The sequence below is a fragment of the Oncorhynchus kisutch genome, linkage group LG22 (assembly GCF_002021735.2).
Source record: "Oncorhynchus kisutch isolate 150728-3 linkage group LG22, Okis_V2, whole genome shotgun sequence".
Lineage (NCBI taxonomy): Eukaryota > Metazoa > Chordata > Actinopteri > Salmoniformes > Salmonidae > Oncorhynchus > Oncorhynchus kisutch.
This window is the reverse complement of record NC_034195.2, coordinates 54,189,582-54,207,724: the sequence shown is the minus strand read 5'-3', so window position 1 is coordinate 54,207,724 and position 18,143 is coordinate 54,189,582. Positions and strand designations below refer to the sequence as shown.

The 18,143-nt window shown below is 47.1% G+C and overlaps 2 protein-coding genes, 1 non-coding gene and 2 pseudogenes across 6 annotated transcripts in view; 2 read left to right on the top strand and 3 right to left on the bottom strand.

Moving 5' to 3' along the window:
• LOC109880185 (cingulin-like protein 1) overlaps positions 1 to 6,996 on the top strand; it is a 30,219-nt gene extending 23,223 nt beyond the window's left edge. Inside the window, exons 18-21 of one of the 3 annotated variants that reach the window (XR_004204820.1) lie at positions 3,497 to 3,605; positions 5,725 to 5,888; positions 6,017 to 6,154; positions 6,192 to 6,996. Coding sequence is in view for 1 of the 3 variants with exons in the window: in XM_031801529.1 (XP_031657389.1) it covers positions 3,497 to 3,605; positions 5,725 to 5,888; positions 6,017 to 6,101 (358 nt within the window). In the remaining 2 variants the exon portion in view is untranslated. Of the gene's footprint in view, positions 1 to 3,496; positions 3,606 to 5,724; positions 5,889 to 6,016 lie in introns of all 3 variants that reach the window. The other 2 variants (XR_004204821.1, XM_031801529.1) reach the window with 2 other exon arrangements.
• A 1,994-nt stretch (positions 6,997 to 8,990) lies between these two features.
• Positions 8,991 to 9,118, bottom strand: LOC116356409 (uncharacterized; annotated as a pseudogene).
• A 1,806-nt stretch (positions 9,119 to 10,924) lies between these two features.
• On the top strand, positions 10,925 to 11,115 carry LOC116356400 (U2 spliceosomal RNA). Its single transcript, XR_004204906.1, has one exon. It is a non-coding gene; the product is annotated as a U2 spliceosomal RNA (small nuclear RNA).
• Positions 11,116 to 12,426: 1,311 nt separating this feature from the next.
• Positions 12,427 to 12,590, bottom strand: LOC116356412 (uncharacterized; annotated as a pseudogene).
• A 3,845-nt stretch (positions 12,591 to 16,435) lies between these two features.
• The window catches only part of LOC109881202 (eukaryotic translation initiation factor 3 subunit J-A), a 29,017-nt gene continuing 27,309 nt past the window's right edge, over positions 16,436 to 18,143 (bottom strand). The window contains exon 8 of one of the 2 annotated variants that reach the window (XM_031801618.1): positions 16,436 to 18,003. In XM_031801618.1, coding sequence (XP_031657478.1) covers positions 17,869 to 18,003 — 135 coding nt within the window. In that variant the 3' untranslated portion in view covers positions 16,436 to 17,868. The remainder of the gene's footprint in view (positions 18,004 to 18,143) is intronic. The other variant, XM_031801617.1, reaches the window with a different exon arrangement.

The following is an 18,143-nucleotide window of genomic DNA, read 5'->3' as shown; positions in this document are numbered from 1 at the left end:
GAGGGGAGAGGAGATGAGAGGTGGAGGGGAGAGGAGATGAGAGGTGGAGGGGAGAGGAGATGAGAGGTGGAGGGGGAGAGGAGAGAGAGATGAGAGGTGGAGGGGGAGATGAGTGAGAGTGGAGGGGAGAGGGATGAGAGGTGGAGGGGAGAGGAGAGGACGAGGTTGGAGGGGAGGAGGAGAGGAGATGAGAGGTGGAGGGGAGAGGAGATGAGAGGTGGAGGGGAGAGGAGATGAGAGGTGGAGGGGAGAGGCGATGAGAGGGGAGGGGAGAGGAGATGAGAGGTGGAGGGGAGAGGAGGATGAGAGGTGGAGGGGAGAGGAGATGAGAGGTGGAGGGGAGAGGCGGATGAGAGGGGAGGGAGAGGGAGATGAGAGAGAGGTGGAGGGGAGAGGAGAGAGAGGTGGAGGGGAGAGGAGATGAGAGGTGGAGGGGGAGAGAGGAGATTGGAGAGGTGGAGAGGTGAGAGGGGGAGAGGAGATGAGAGGTGGGGGGGGAGAGGAGGAGATGAGAGTGGAGGCAGAGATGAGATGAGAGGAGATGAGAGGTGGGGGGAGCATGAGGCTGCAGGGAGAGGAGAGGTGGGGGGAGCTGAGGCTGCAGGGGAGAGGAGAGGCGGAGGGGAGAGCTGGGGCTGCAGGGAGAGGACGAGGTGGAGGGGAGAGCTGGGGCTGCAGGGAGAGGAGAGGTGGAGAGGGGAGAGCTGAGGCTGCAGGGAGAGGAGATGCGAGGTGGAGAGGAGAGAGGGAGGGGAGAGCTGAGGCTGCAGGGAGAGGAGATGCGAGGTGGAGAGCTGAGGCTGCAGGGAGAGGGGAGGGGGAGAGGAGATGAGAGGTTAGAGGGGAGAGGAGAGGAGATGAGAGGTGGGGGAGAGCTGAGGCTGCAGGGAGAGGAGGTGGAGGGGAGATGAGAGATGAGATGAGAGGTGGAGGGGAGAGGAGAGCGGAGATGTGAGGTGGAGGGAGAGGAGAGGAGATGAGAGGTGGAGAGGAGATGAGAGGTGGAGGGGAGAGGAGATGAGGCTGCAGGGAGAGGAGAGGTGGAGGGGAGAGCTGGGGCTGCAGGGAGAGGAGATGCGAGGGTGGAGAGCTGAGGCTGCAGGGAGAGGGGAGGGGAGGGGAGAGGAGATGAGAGGTGGAGGGGAGAGCAGAGCCTGCAGGGAGAGGAGATGAGAGGTGGAGGGGAGAGCAGAGCCTGCAGGGAGAGGAGATGAGAGGTGCAGGGAGAGGAGATGAGAGGTGGAGGGGAGAGCTGAGGCTGCAGGGAGAGGAGATGAGAGGTTGAGGGGAGAGCTGAGGCTGCAGGGAGAGCGGAGATGTGAGGTGGAGGGGAGAGGAGAGGAGATGAGAGGTGGAGGGGAGAGGAGATGAGATGAGAGGAGATGAGAGGTGGAGGGGAGAGAGGAGATGAGGCTGCAGGGAGAGGAGAGGTGGAGGGGAGAGCTGGGGCTGCAGGGAGAGGAGATGCGAGGGTGGAGAGCTGAGGCTGCAGGGAGAGGGGAGGGGAGGGGAGAGGAGATGAGAGGTGGAGGGGAGAGCAGAGCCTGCAGGGAGAGGAGATGAGAGGTGGAGGGGAGAGCAGAGCCTGCAGGGAGAGGAGATGAGAGGTGCAGGGAGAGGAGATGAGAGGTGGAGGGGAGAGCTGAGGCTGCAGGGAGAGGAGATGAGAGGTTGAGGGGAGAGCTGAGGCTGCAGGGAGAGCGGAGATGTGAGGTGGAGGGGAGAGCTGAGGCTGCAGGGAGAGGAGGTGGAGGGGAGATGAGAGATGAGATGAGAGGTGGAGGGGAGAGGAGTTGAGATGTGGAGGGGAGAGGAGATGTGGAGGGGAGAGGAGATGTGGAGGGGAGAGGAGATGTGGAGGGGGAGAGGAGATGTGGAGGGGGAGAGGAGAGGAGAGGAGAGGTGGAGGGGAGAGGAGAGGAGATGAGAGGTGGGGGAGAGCTGAGGCTGCAGGGAGAGGAGGTGGAGGGGAGATGAGAGATGAGATGAGAGGTGGAGGGGAGAGGAGTTGAGATGTGGAGGGGAGAGGAGATGTGGAGGGGAGAGGAGATGTGGAGGGGAGGAGGAGATGTGGAGGGGAGAGGAGATGTGGAGGGGAGAGGAGAGGAGAGGAGAGGTGGAGGGGAGAGGAGAGGAGAGGAGAGGTGGAGGGGAGAGGAGAGGAGAGGTGGAGGGGAGAGGAGAGGAGAGGTGGAGGGGAGAGGAGAGGAGAGGTGGAGGGGAGAGGAGAGGAGAGGTGGAGGGGAGAGGAGAGGAGAGGTGGAGGGGAGAGGAGAGGAGAGGTGGAGGGAGAGGAGATGAGAGGTGGAGGGGAGAGGAGAGGAGATGAGAGGTGGAGGGGAGAGGAGATGAGATGAGAGGAGATGAGAGGTGGAGGGGAGAGGAGATGAGGCTGCAGGGAGAGGAGAGGTGGAGGGGAGAGCTGGGGCTGCAGGGAGAGGAGATGCGAGGTGGAGAGCTGAGGCTGCAGGGAGAGGGGAGGGGAGGGGAGAGGAGATGAGAGGTGGAGGGGGGAGGCAGAGCTGCAGGAGAGGGAGAGGAGATGAGAGGTGGAGGGGAGAGCAGAGCCTGCAGGGAGAGGAGATGAGAGGTGCAGGGAGAGGAGATGAGAGGTGGAGGGGAGAGCTGAGGCTGCAGGGAGAGGAGATGAGAGGTTGAGGGGAGAGCTGAGGCTGCAGGGAGAGCGGAGATGTGAGGTGGAGGGGAGAGCTGAGGCTGCAGGGAGAGGAGTTGGAGGGGAGAGCTGAGGCTGCAGGGGGTGGAGGGGAGATGAGATGAGATGAGAGGTGGAGGGGAGGGGAGAGGAGAGGTGGAGGGGAGAGGAGAGGTGGAGGGGAGAGGAGAGGTGGAGGGGAGAGGAGAGGTGGAGGAGAGGTGGAGAGGAGATGAGATGAGAGGTGGAGGGGAGATGAGATGAGAGGTGGGGGGAGCTGAGGCTGCAGGGAGAGGAGAGGTGGAGGGGAGAACTGAGGCTGCAGGGAGAGGAGATGCGAGGTTGAGAGCTGAGGCTGCAGGGAGAGGAGGGGAGAGGAGATGAGAGGTGGAGGGGAGAGCTGAGGCTGCAGGGAGAGGAGATGAGACGTGGAGAGGAGAGGAGAGGAGATGAGAGGTGGAGGGGAGAGCTGAGGCTGCAGGGAGAGGAGATGAGAGGTGGAGGGGAGAGCTAAGGCTGCAGGGAGAGGGGCGATGTGAGGTGGAGGGGAGAGCTGAGGCTGCAGGGAGAGGAGATGAGAGGTGGAGAGGAGAGGAGATGAGAGGTGGAGGGGAGAGCTGAGGCTGCAGGGAGAGGAGATGAGAGGTGGAGGGGAGAGCTGAGGCTGCAGGGAGAGCGGAGATGTGAGGTGGAGGGGAGAGCTGAGGCTGCAGGGAGAGGAGATGGAGGGGAGAGCTGAGGCTGCAGGGAGAGGAGGTGGAGGGGAGGGCTGAGGCTGCAGGGAGGGGAGAGGAGATGACTGTGATCATGAGTGTCTGACAGGGTTTCATATTTTCTTCTCAGAGACAACATCAACCTGCAACAAGCCAACAGGAAACTAGAGAGAAAAGTGAAGGAGATGATGATTCAAGTGGACGATGAGCACATATCCATGCAGAACCAGAATGACCAGGTAAAGTGGACGATGAGCACATATCTATGCAGAACCAGAACACCAGTGTTACGTTCCCCAGCAACAAACAGAAGGAGGAGCTTAGAGTCACTGACCTCTAAACCAAAACTAAACCGGTGTTGTTTTAGGAGGGGTTCTGAAAGACACTCATGAAAGTTGACTAGCCACAACAACTGTAATCTAAAAGACACCCACAATGAGCGCCCGCTAAATTTGCCCTAGAAGAGGAAACAAAAGAAAACCCCGAACTTAGACAGGAAGAAAACCCCAACACCGAACTTAGACAGGAAGAAAACCCAACACCGAACTTAGACAGGAAGAAAACCCCAACACCGAACTTAGACAGGAAGAAAACCCCAACACCGAACTTAGACAGGAAGAAAACCCCAACACCGAACTTAGACAGGAAGAAAACCCCAACACCGAACTTAGACAGGAAGAAACACACAAAGGAATGTTTTTCTAGAACTCAAATAGGCCGAGACAACTAAAGAGGTTGACCCTCCCACATCTCAAGACAACTGGAGCACCTGGGCCAGCCACTCTTATTTGGCACCTGGCCAGCCACTCTTATTTGGCACCTGGGCCAGCCACTCTTATTTGGCACCTGGGCCAGCCACTCTTATTTGGCACCTGGGCCAGCCACTCTTATTTGGCACCTGGCCAGCCACTCTTATTTGACACCTGGGCCAGCCACTCTTATTTGGCACCTGGGCCAGCCACTCTTATTTGTCGCACCTGGGCCAGCCACTCTTATTTGTCGCACCTGGGCCAGCCACTCTTATTTGTCGCACCTGGGCCAGCCACTCTTATTTGTCGCACCTGGGCCAGCCACTCTTATTTGTCACAGCCACTCTTATTTGGCACCTGGGCCAGCCACTCTTATTTGTCACACCTGGGCCAGCCACTCTTATTTGTCACACCTGGGCCAGCACGGGTGAAACACCTTCTGACTAACGAGGTGGCACTATTCGGTGCGTCCAACCTCCTAAATGTATAAACCAAAGCCTGTAGCACCCGGTGAAGCATAACAACCTTCAAGTTCATTCAAATAGTTACTTTAACAATTATTTGAAGTGTACGTCATAACAGTGTCCGTAATGCTGTCATAAACGTGACATTACAAATGTTTTAAGATGTCATGACATCTTATGTTTCTCTGAAAGTTAAGTGGCAAATTCAGATAAAAGTGTTACCATAGTTACAGGAAGACACAGGCGAGTCAAAGTAATTCACATCCATTGAGGACTTTTCATTGGCCAATTCACGGAGATCCTACCTAATGTACACCTCTTATAGCTGACCCAGAAGCTGAAGACAGACCATACACCTCTTATAGCTGACCCAGAAGCCGAAAACAGACAACACACCTCTTATAGCTGACCCAGTAGCTGAAGGCAGACAATACACCTCTTATAGCTGTCCCAGAAGCCGAAGACAGACCATACACCGCTTATAGCTGACCCAGTAGCTGACGAACAGACCATACACCTCTTATAGCTGACCCAGAAGCTGAAGACAGACAATACACCTCTTATAGCTGACCCAGAAGCCGAAGACAGACCATACACCTCTTATAGCTGACCCAGAAGCCGAAGACAGACCATACACCTCTTATAGCTGACCCAGAAGCTGACAACAGACAATACACCTCTTATAGCTGACCCAGAAGCTGAAGGCAGACCATACACCTCTTATAGCTGACCCAGAAGCTGACAACAGACAATACACATCTTATAGCTGACCCAGTAGCCGAAGACAGACCATACACCTCTTATAGCTGACCCAGAAGCTGAAGACGGACCATACACTTCTTATAGCTGACCCAGAAGCTGAAGATAGACAAGCACTAAAGTAGCCACGTACTAAATGGCTAGCTAGCGGTGCGCGCTAGTAGTGTTCAATCAGTGACGTCACCCACTTTGAGACCTTGACAGTAGTTGTTTCCGCCAGGACCGTGGCTTTTAGTGGAGCGATAGGTAATGATGCTTCATGGGTGACAGTTTCTCGGGTGTTCAGAGGGTCTCTGGTTCGAGGACAAGTTGAAGGGGAACACTGTTAAACACATTAATGCATTGTTAAAACTATGTGCTATATAACCCCCCCTCTCCTCTCCTAGCTGAACCAGAGGCTGAAGACCGCGAAGAGACAGATGGATGGGGCCGAGGAAGAGATAGAACGTCTGGAAAACTCTAAGAGGAAGTTACAAAGAGATCTGGACGAACAGATAGAGACCAACGATCAGATCCTCAGCCAGCTCAACGCCCTGCGTTCAGAGATGAGGTGAGTTAAATACAACAGTGTGTTGGTAAGGATCTTTCATTTATGACAAAAAATGTTGTACCCTGCATTAGTGTCGTTTATATATAATATATAATGCTTCTACTGAAATGTGCCCCCCCCCCCCCCAGACGTAAGCAACAGAAATCAGCCCCGCTCCTGATGATCGAGAAGGCTGATGAGACTGTCTGTGAGGATGACATCAACTCTGACTGAAAGATGCACTAACTTACTTACTTATAGTACTCCGGCGTATTCCCACAAGGGACATGAGGTCTCAACGAGCTCTTCATTCCCACAAGGGACATGAGGTCTCAACGAGCTCTTCATTCCCACAAGGGACATGAGGTCTCAACGAGCTCTTCATTCCCACAAGGGACATGAGGTCTCAACGAGCTCTTCATTCCCACAAGGGACATGAGGTCTCAACGAGCTCTTCATTCCCACTGGGACACGAGGTCACAAAGAGCTCTTCATTCCCACTGGGACACGAGGTCACAAAGAGCTCTTCATTCCCACTGGGACACGAGGTCACAAAGAGCTCTTCATTCCCACTGGGACACGAGGTCTCAAGGAGCTCTTCATTCCCACTGGGACACGAGGTCTCAAGGAGCTCTTCATTCCCACTGGGACACGAGGTCTCAAGGAGCTCTTCATTCCCACTGGGACACGAGGTCTCAAGGAGCTCTTCATTCCCACTGGGGTCACGAGGTCACAAAGAGCTCCTTCCACTTTTTCTTATCCTTGGTGACATGTTGTGATGCTCTGACAGCCTGGTGAAAAGAATACAAGCAGTAAAGTCAAAAACAGATTTCCTGATTCTCACAAATGGCCGGTAAAATCACAGTGAGGAATGAAAAGCATTACAGAAGTTTCTCATTAAAACAATATTTCCATGTACAACTCAAGTGTGGGTTTGGGCCCATCTGTGGATTTCATAACCCTTTGCATTACACTGCCCTCCAGTGGCCATTGTAGAACTGCAGTTACAGTTTTTTTGTTTTCACTTTTCACCATCATAAAACAGTCCATAACTATATTGTGTGCTGCATCACTTTTACTTTCATAATGTAATTAACCTATAAATGAATAAAGGTTTATTCATAACTAACTTGTGTGAAATAAATGATGTAAAACAGGCTGTATATCTGCAAGGTTTTAAAGTATCTCAGGATTTCTTAAACCCCCCCCCCCCCCACACACACACACGCACGCACACACACACACACACACACACACACACACACACACAACCTCCCCCAATTCACACCTTATGCAATTCGCCCCAATGGTTAGAAGCATCTTGTCGTCTTCTCTACCTGTCCCCCACACGTTACAGCAGGGGTTCTCAAAAAAAGATGCCGGGGACCCCTTTTGTGATATTAAATTTATCAGGGACCCCTCTCGTAACTAGAACACGACTCGAGAGCAATTAAAAAATAAAAAGTCTACAAGGAGTTTTTCCTATGTCTTCTGCAGTGGATGGCTGAACGAACTAGGTGTTATGGGTATTATGACTCATACTGTGGTACTCTATTGTAGGCTGTGTGTAGCAGTTAGTGGTTATGATATGAAGGTTTGGCTTGGTAAGGTTTTTTTTCACCTGGTCACAGACAGCTGATGTGTTGTGCACTGAAGTCCACAAACGAAGGTTAAAGGTGAGAGGAGGAGAGCACGTAGGTGCCAGAAGGAATTATCCAACGATCAAAGGGATCGTGCTGTTTTGAAAATGATCTGTGTTTGCGTGTGATCAGGGGTGTATTCGTTCCGTCGATTCTGTTGAAAAACGTTTCTTAAAACGAAAGCAAACAGAACCAAACAGGGATAAACATACCTGAATTTGTCCAATGGGAACTCTCATTTGCAACTGTTGGACTAATGATTACACTCTAGATCAGCTAGATGAAGGAAAGATTGAACAAGGCGGTATTGAATGTGTCAATAATGTCTGTCACCTTGATTACTCAAAAGTCTCTCAACCTGTGTGCTCCTATGTTGTAAACTTTCCTTCATAGGATAGGTTGTAGGAACCAATGATGGGTACAGGGACAGTATCATGTAGTAGCCTAAACCTAACTTTCAGGATGAATCAAACCAGTGTAGTTTTTATTCATCAATATAGTTTTGGAAACTTTCATCTGTGAGTAAAACAGAACTGATGTTGCAGGCGAAAGCCTGAGAAAAATCCAATCCGGAAGTGCCTCATGTTTTGAAAGCGCTGTGTTCCAATGCGTCCCTATTGAGCAGTGAATGGGCAATCAACCAGATTACTTTTTCTCCGTATCCCCCAAGGTGTCTCGCGCATTGTGACGTAGTTTTACGCATTTAGCGGCTACATTGCGCAACTGGTCACCTGATGCTGCCAGAGTGACTCTCAGGTAAAATACAGAGGTAGCCATTACTCCAATCTGTCCTACTGAAAAACGAATTGTCCCGGTGGATATGTTATCGAATAGATATTTGAAAAACACCTTGAGGATTGATTATAAACAACGTTTGCCATGTTTCTATCGATATTATGGAGCTAATTTGTAATATTTTTCGGCGTTTTCAGTGACCGCAATTGCCGGGCGATTTCTCAGCCAAACATGAAGAAAAAACATGAAGAAAAAACGGAGCTATTTTGCCTACAAAAATAATATTTTGGGAAAAAAGGAACATTTGCTATCTAACTGGGAGTCTCCTGAGTGAAAACATCCGAAGCTCATCAAAAGTAAACGATTTAATTTGATTGCTTTTCTGATTTCCGTGACCAAGTTACCTGCTGCTAGCTGGACAAAATGCTATGCTAGGCTATCGATAAACTTACACAAATGCTTGTCTAGCTTTGGCTGTAAAGCATATTTTGAAAATCTGAGATGACCGGGTGATTAACAAAAGGCTAAGCTGTGTCTCAAATATATTTCACTTGTGATTTTCATGAATATGAATAATTTTCTAGGGATATTTATGTCTGTTGCGTTATGCTAATTAGTGTCAGTTGATAATTACGCTCCCTCATGCGGGATGGGGAGTCACTAGTTAACTACCTCAAATGTAATATCCATCATGATTCTAATAAAAGAACCACCCGGTTAACTTGGTCTACTTTTCTTTTACAACGGCAGGGGGTGCACCGTTCCTGGAGGTACTGCAATACCAGGTCGATGCGTGGAGTGGACGGAGCAAGCCCCTATTCCATCTCCCTATTCCAAAAATCTATTTAATATATGGTCTACATTTTGAAAATCCATTTACTGTTTTGCACCAGCTCTGTGTCTTATGAACTCTGTTCTAAAAACTCAACAACCTTGTTCCAAAAAAAATGCTTATAGACGATTGAGAAACTCTAATAGGTTGTTTCCTGATTTAAATAGTACAAGAGTGCAGTACCATGAGGGACAAAAATGCTGACGGCACCTGGTATTCCCAGGCAGTCTCCCATCCAAGGACTAACCAGGCCTGACCTTGCTTAGCTTCTGAGACCGGGCGTATTGTATTGTAAAGTGTATATGATTTTTTTCGCCTGGTCAGACAGCTGATGTGTTGTGCACTGAAGTCCACAAGCGAAGGTTAAAGGTCAGAGGAGGAGAGCACCTAGGTGCCAGAAGGAATTATCCGATCGTGCTGTTTTGAAAATGATCTGTGTTTGCGTGTGATCAGGGGTGTATTCGTTCCGTCGATTCTGTTGAAAAACGTTTCTTAAAACGAAAGCAAACAGAACCAAACAGGGATAAACATACCTGAATTTGTCCAATGGGAACTCTCATTTGCAACTGTTGGACTAATGATTACACTCTAGATCAGCTAGATGAAGGAAAGATTGAACAAGGCGGTATTGAATGTGTCAATAATGTCTGTCACCTTGATTACTCAAAAGTCTCTCAACCTGTGTGCGTGCACCTACGTTGTAAACTTTCTTTCATAGGATAGGTTGTAGGAACCAATGATGGGTACAGGGACAGTATCATGTAGTAGCCTAAACCTAACTTTCAGGATGAATCAAACCAGTGTAGTTTTTATTCATCAATATAAAGTATTTTCTGCGTAATGGCAATTTATGTGCATGATATGAAGTTTATTGTAGTGACTGACTAAGCTTAATTGTAAAAGTATGCCTCAACAGAGCCATGTTTACAAAAGTGTATTATGCTGAGCACACATTTAGTTAGGCAGCCAGGACCATAGGCCGGGACCACTCCATAGGCTGCATTGTCAGTCTAGCTCTCACTGCAGTCCCAGTGCCATGGACATCTTTGAAGTTTGGCCTCTAGTAATTTAGGAGGGCAACTTTATAAAGGCCTCCTCACAATGACCTTATCATGCAAGGCTCTACAGACAATTTAAAAAAATACACAGGCTATTTTGCGTTGATGGTGTATGTATTGAAGTCAACTGGGGCGGCAAATAGCCTAGTAATTAGAGCATTGGGCAAGTAACTGAGAGGTTGCAAGATCAAATCCCTGAGCTGACAAGGTACAAATCTATTGTTCTGCCCCCTGAACAAGGCAGTTAATCCACTGTTCCTAGGCCATCATTGAAAATAAGAATTTGTTCTGAATTGTCCAGTTAAATATATTTTTTAAAGTGGTTCAACATTCAAATGCGTTTTGATTGACCACATAGGAGAGGCGACGGTCGGTGGAAGTCTGGCGCCACCAAGTGGACAATTATTTTAGTTCCCTTGGCATCAACGCTTCCTGAGATATTATATAAAAGATAACATGTTATGTCAATAATAACTATTTCTCCAAACCCCTATTTGCTAGATTATTATTCCAATTTAGCTGTAAATCTGGTTTTAACTCAATAAGGATTTGTCTAGTTTCCGATTGGAGGGCGGATGTCCACGTCACTTTGGAACCTTCCATTATGTTACATTGTAACAGGGAAAAGTGTCTTTTCCCGACGTTGATCAACTCCCAGTCTATGTCACCATTAATTTTAAATAGCATCATCTTTGATATTTGTTGTAAAGTGTACAGAGCTCATTTTGGTGTAACCTTTACCGGATTTGACGTGTCTGAGAACGGCACCTTCCTCCCGAAATCATTGTCGGTATCGCTTCTCGGCCTTTTGGCTAAGATCAAGTGTAGTATCTGTTCTTATCAGTTTAATATCTGATACGTCCCCTATCTGGGGACCATATATTAAATTGATTTTTGGAATAGGGAGATGGAATAGGGGCTTGCTCCGTCCACTCCACGCATCGACCTGGTATTGCAGTACCTCCAGGAACGGTGCACCCCCTTCCGTTGTAAAAGGAAAGTAGACTAAGTTAACCGGATTGGACTTTTATTAGAATCATTACGTTTGAGCAAGTCTGTCAATGATCCCCAGAAAGGTGGTGAAGCCACTCGGCCCTGACGCTTTTATGCCGTTTGTATGTGTATAAAATGATGTACAAAAATACAGATGAGCTGTTTTCAAAGGAAATGCAACAAAACTTCCAGAAAACAACACCTGTTCTCACTTGCACCACTTTCTAGGCATCATTGACAGACTTGCTCTAACGTAATGATTCTAATAAAAACAGATTTACAGCTAATCTGGAATAATAATCTATCAAATAGGGGTGTAGGAAACAATTTGCAGATAACAATATTGACACATAACATTTGATATTTTACAAAATATCTCAGGTAAAATAATTGTCCACTTGGTGGCGCCAGACTTCCACCGACCGTCGCCTTGTTCACGCTATGTGTTCAATCAAAATGCATTGTAATGTTGAACCACTCGACTTCATTACATAGTACATCATAAACACAAATAATGTATGAAATAAAAATAGCCTATATCTTTTTTAAATTTGTCTGTAGAGCCTTGCATGATAAGGCCATTGTGAGGAGGCCTTTATAAAGTTGCCCTCCTAAATTACTAGAGGCCAAACTTCAAAGATGTCCATGGCACTGGGACTGCAGTGAGAGCTAGACTGACAATGCGTCCTACGGAGTGATCCCGGTCTATGGTCCTGGCTGCCTAACTAAATGTGCGCTTCGCATAATACACTTTTGTAAACATGGCTCTGAGGCACACTTTTACAATTAAGCTTAGTCAGTCACTACAATAAACTTCATATCATGCACATAAAATACCAATAGGTCTATTGGGTTGGAGAGCATCTATCTACTCGCGAAATACTGTATATCGATGAATAAAACATGCACTGTTTTGATTCATACTGAAAGTTGTCATATTCAAGTTCCATCCATGAAATATTGGAATGTGGAGAAAAACTGTCCAATAGTGGTTGAACTATAATCCTACAAATCTACTTTCATTCTTACTAATCGTGGAACTGTATGACAACAGTCCAGTCGTCGTGAACCGTGCTCCAGGTTTAACCTGCTACATAGTTCCATAATGATTACAATAGGCTACATGTCCAAAATGTTCGCTAAAATAAATGTATGTGTGTATTACTGACAGACGGCTCCAGATCGTTGCTGATACTAATTGTAAAATAAAAGCCTGGGCATATAATCAAACCCTTCTAAATCGCATGTTTTCAGCTCGGCAGGTTTTAGCCCTACAGAAGCCTGTAAGCTTCAAATTTCATACAAGCTAATTATGACGGCACACAATCAGAATTCTGAATAATGGCACAGTTATGTATAACCTACTTCACTGTGGAAAAACCCATTTAATATATTGTCCCCAGATAGAGGACATATCAGATATTAAACTGATAAGAACAGATTTATTTTATTTTGGAAAAATTGTTATTATCGCAGGGTTTCTTAAAATAGCTCATACTTTTAACATAATCATTTATATGCTTTAAAACGACAGAATATGCATAAACTGCGTTGAAACATTATATGTTAAAAGTACATGTTATTAAAACAATAAAACCCCCTTAGAAAGAAGTACTTTTAAACATATCCAATCTGTAAAAGCCATTTCAAATGTGCACATTATAATTCAAACGAGTATATCTTTTAAAGACATGTAAACGGTTTAAAAGTCCCTTTATTCAAAAATAGGTCTTCTCTCCTTTGTGCAGGAACGAGGTGAGTCCTTATCAAATTTGCCTCCTCCTGCTCTTCCGAATCAACTCCGCCTCCATCCTTCAGGGCCCAGAAGAGATCCCTTCCCTCGGCACTGCAGCACTGTCAGGCCGGGACCTTAGATGTTGTGGGTGATACTTTGTCTGGGGTCGAGGCTCTATTTTGTCCATACCACCTCAGGGCTTCCGTAGCTATCAAGGCCACTGTCTGATGGGTGGTCTCCATGCGTTTCCCTACCAACAAGTTGTCAGAGGACCACAGTGCATCCTTCAGACACGTGAGGGTGAGCCAGAGCTTGGTGGAATCGGCCTTCGGTCCACCCGTTACAGCAGGAGCTGAGGCGCTGTGTCCTGCGCTGAGAGTACCGCGTTGCAGGTGTAGCAGACTGTCTCAGAGGAGAGTACCACGTTGCAGGTGTAGCAGACTGTCTCAGAGGAGAGTACCACGTTGCAGGTGTAGCAGACTGTCTCAGAGGAGAGTACCACGTTGCAGGTGTAGCAGACTGTCTCAGTGGAGAGTACCACGTTGCAGGTGTAGCAGACTGTCTCAGAGGAGAGTACCACGTTGCAGGTGTAGCAGACTGTCTCAGTGGAGAGTACCACGTTGCAGGTACACAGTGGCGTGCTAAAGTATTCACCCCCCTTGGCATTTCTCCTATTTTGTTGCCTACAACCTGGATGATCAGTGGAAACAGGAGGAACTTGAGCTTAATTTCGAGTCTCATAGTAAAGGGTCTGAATACTTATGTTTTTTATACACCGCTCAAAAAATAAAGGGAACACTTAAACAACACAATGTAACTCCAAGTCAATCACACTTCTGTGAAATCAAACTGTCCACTTAGGAAGCAACACTGATTGACAATACATTTCACATGCTGTTGTGCAAATGAAATAGACAACAGGTGGAAATTATAGGCAATTAGCAAGACACCCCCAATAAAGAAGTGGTTCTGCAGGTGGTGACCACAGACCACTTCTCAGTTCCTATGCTTCCTGGCTGATGTTTTGGTCACTTTTGAATGCTGGCGGTGCTTTCACTCTAGTGGTAGCATGAGACGGGTCACTACAGCCCGGAGGAGCGGGTCACTGCAGCCCAGAGGAGCGGGTCACTGCAGCCCAGAGGAGCGGGTCACTGCAGCCCGGAGGAGCGGGTCACTGCAGCCCGGAGGAGCGGGTCACTGCAGCCCGGAGGAGCGGGTCACTGCAGCCCGGAGGAGCGGGTCACTGCAGCCCGGAGGAGCGGGTCACTGCAGCCCAGAGGAGCGGGTCACTGCAGCCCAGAGGAGCGGGTCACTGCAGCCCAGAGGAGCGGGTCACTGCAGCCCAGAGGAGCGGGTCACTGCAGCCCAGAGGAGCGGGTCACTGCAGCCCAGAGGAGCGGGTCACTGCAGCCCAGAGGAGCGGGTCACTGCAGCCCAGAGGAGCGGGTCACTGCAGCCCAGAGGAGCGGGTCACTGCAGCCCAGAGGAGCGGGTCACTGCAGCCCAGAGGAGCGGGTCACTGCAGCCCAGTGGAGCGGGTCACTGCAGCCCAGTGGAGCGGGTCACTGCAGCCCAGTGGAGCGGGTCACTGCAGCCCAGAGGAGCGGGTCACTGCAGCCCAGTGGAGCGGGTCACTGCAGCCCAGTGGAGCGGGTCACTGCAGCCCAGAGGAGCGGGTCACTGCAGCCCAGTGGAGCGGGTCACTGCAGCCCAGTGGAGCGGGTCACTGCAGCCCAGTGGGTCCAATCACTAAATACAGAGCCTTGCGGAAGTATTCATACCCCTTGCTGTTTTTCCCATTTTGTTACATTACAACCTGTAATTTGAATTGATTTTTATTTGGATTTCATGTAATGGACAGACACAAAATAGTCCAAATTGGTGAAGTGAAATTAACTTGGTTCAGAATTTTAAAAAATAAATATAAAATGCAAAAGTGGTGCTTCCATACATGTATATTCACCCCCTTTGCTGTGAAGCCCCTCCCCTTTGATGTGAAGCCCCTCCCCTTGGCTGTGAAACCCCTCCTTGCTATGAGGCTCCTCCCATGTGTTATTAAGCTCCTCCCCCTTTGCTATGAAGCCCCTAAATAAGATCTGAAGGTAATTGGTTGCACCAGAAGTCTGCAAAGCTCCACAGCGGAGATTGTGAATACTGTATCAATACATTTGAAATCTAACAGAACCTGAAACCATTGTATTGTCTATTTTTTTTGGTTGAATCGAAACAATCGCTGTTGACGACTTTGCAAATGATGTATACATACAAACCCATGCTCTTTCCATGACACAGACTGACCAGGTGAATCAAGGTGAAAGCTAAAATCCCTTATTGATGTCACTTGTTAATTCCACTTCGATCAGTGTAGATGAAGGGGAGGAGACAGGTTAAAGGATTTTAAAGCTGAGACATGGATTGAGTTTGTGTGCCATTCAGAGGGTGAAGGGGCAAGATAAAAAATATTTACGTGCCTTTGAACAGGGGTATGGTAGTAGGTGCCAAGCGCACCGGTTTGTGTCAAGAACTGCAACGCTGCTGGGTTTTTCACACTCAACAGTTTCCCCCTGTGTATCAAGAATGGTCCACCACCCAAAGGACATTCAGCCAACTTGACACAACTGTGTGAAGCATTGGAGTCAACATGGACCAGCATCCCTGTGGAACGCTTTCAACACCTTGTAGAGTCCAGGAATAATAATGACTGGTTATGCCCTGCTATTGTTTTAATTTGGATTTTATTTTTGTACCCAAATATACTTTATTTGAGTCTGTTCTGAGGGCAAAAGGGGGTGCAACTCAAATTTAGGAAGGTGTTCCTAATGTTTTGTACACTCAGTTTACAGGCCTAAATAGTGATAAAGCAGGATCATTTGCATCTGTTAAATCTACCCTTCAGAATGACTTCGATAGCAACAGTGAATCTATTTCGTTTTTTAAGTGGAGACCTTTCGACAATCATTCCTCACGATAGCTCATTGGTAATAGCTATGATAGTTGTCACGGACTATTTTTCAATTTTCCCAGTAGGATGTGCTGCCAAGCCTATTGTTTTCTTTCTTCTGATCGTGGATATGACATTGTTTTAAAGGAACATGTTCAACTTGCATTGCAAGGTTTGTCTATGTTCAAATTTGGTTACCATGACGACATAACATTGTGGTTTTAAATTTCACCCTCGAAACAAGTCAAGACCTTTTTTTTTCTTCCAAATCCAATATATTTCCCACATCACAATACGTTGACAAAAACACTGATTCAACTCGTCTGATGAACGAGATGAATTCACCCAATGGAGACTGTTTGTTGAAGGTAGTTATTTCTTTTGACGTTAAGGTAGTTATTCGGTAACTCGTTCACCACTCTTCCCCGTTATGCTCTGAGCGCAATTAGCAGATCAACCCATAAATAACATTAAAATACGTCATATTTGTTTAGCCAAAATGATCCAAATTCTAAAATGCATTCAAAACAATGATTTTATTAAATTAGGTGGATAAAATAAGACAACTAGTCTTTAATGTTATGTTTATATTTCCATTACCAATCCTGAAAATGTGCTGTGAAAAAGAAAAACAAGTGATAATAACCCAGTACAACCTTCTTTCCTAAATACATTTGGTCTATTTCTCACCTCACTTGATACAAGCCGTGCAAAGTTATGCCAAGGAGACCTAGAGTGATTGTTGCTTCAACTCAGTGGAAGCGATTATACCGGGTTTCTCAGCGTAGCAGTGCTGCTCTAGGATCAGTTTAGCCTTTTCTGATCATAATGAATGAGGGGAGGGGAGAGGGGGGGGCGGCGGCATCTGATTCTAGATCAGCGTATCTACTCAGACGTTTTGTGAACATAGGCCCAAGGATGAAATGGTCAGCGCCGTGTTTTCTACTTGACCCTACGGCTATTTATTGAAATGCTACATAACAGATTATTTTCAGCGCCATCATTCCTCCATTAAAATACACCAGCAGTTAAGACTATGGGTACATCATATTCATTTCAGCAGTATATGGGCCTCTGTTCACACATTGACTTGTGTGGCTTCAATACTTCATCGTAACATTTTGTATTATTTTCCTAGAAAATTAATATAATGTAGGGGGAAGAATGTTCAGGGCAATATTACCCTCCTTACAACTACAAGTAATCAATCTTTAAACATTCTATAAACACGGAATTTAGGAATTCACCCCCCCCAAAAAAATATTTGTAGACTATGTGACCATCAAACCAAGTCCTGAATTTATCTACCATGTCAATGTTGCTTTTCTCATCTGGTCCTAAACTCCTTGACTTATTTGGACATTTTCGTCTGAAAAATAAAGGATCAATATATTCCCAAGTGTAATATGTGATGAGCACTGAACTGACATTTGGAGAACTATATTCTTTACATAACAATGTAAATGTTATACATCAGAATGCCAATAGCCATCCGTTGAGTAAAACAAAAATATTAAATTTATACTTGAGAAAAATAGTAATCTGATTTGCACGGAACACAAAATGTATTTTCCTTCGTCAAACAGTAACAATTACATTTAGTTTGACAGATCATTTAAAAGATCAAATTAAATTCATTCTAGGATTGGGGAAAAAAAACAAGTTTGCTGCTGGGTTTTCACATCTCATTATGGGAGGTGAAACATCTTGGTATCCAGAACACAGTCTTATTGGTCAGTCAATTTCGAGGAATCGTTGAAGGGATTTCTAACGAGAAGAAACAACCCTGTTGAAATCAGACGTTCCTCGTCAAACCATTCAACACTTCTTTCAGAATCGAGTTTGTGTGCGGCTGGCGGCGGGCGACATAAGGGTGGTTATCATTGGATGGCTCTGGACAGTAGAATAGGTCATAGGTCATGCTCTGAGGGGGCTGGTTGGAGCAGAGCGGAGGGGGAATGTGGACAGACAGTGGAAGCCTACTAAATGCCACCCTATCCCCTATATAAGGGTTCTACATCGGGAACAGGGTGTCATTTGAGACGCAGAAATCGGGTTGGTGTCACGTCACATGAAGTCCTCGTAGTCTTGTGCGTAACCTCCATGGAACTCGCCGTAGTCCGATAGGTCATCCTTCATCTTGGACTTCATCCCTCCGGCAGCAACCACACCTTTCTTTTTCTTCTTTCCTTTATTCATCTGCTGTTGGAAATAAAGACGGATTCGTTTTGTCTTATGACAGTAAATCATTTCCATTAGGGCCTCACTGTTTCAGTCTGTTTTCCTCCGTTTGATGCCTAATGAACATGACTGAATACCGGTCTAAGTAGACCATGGATACT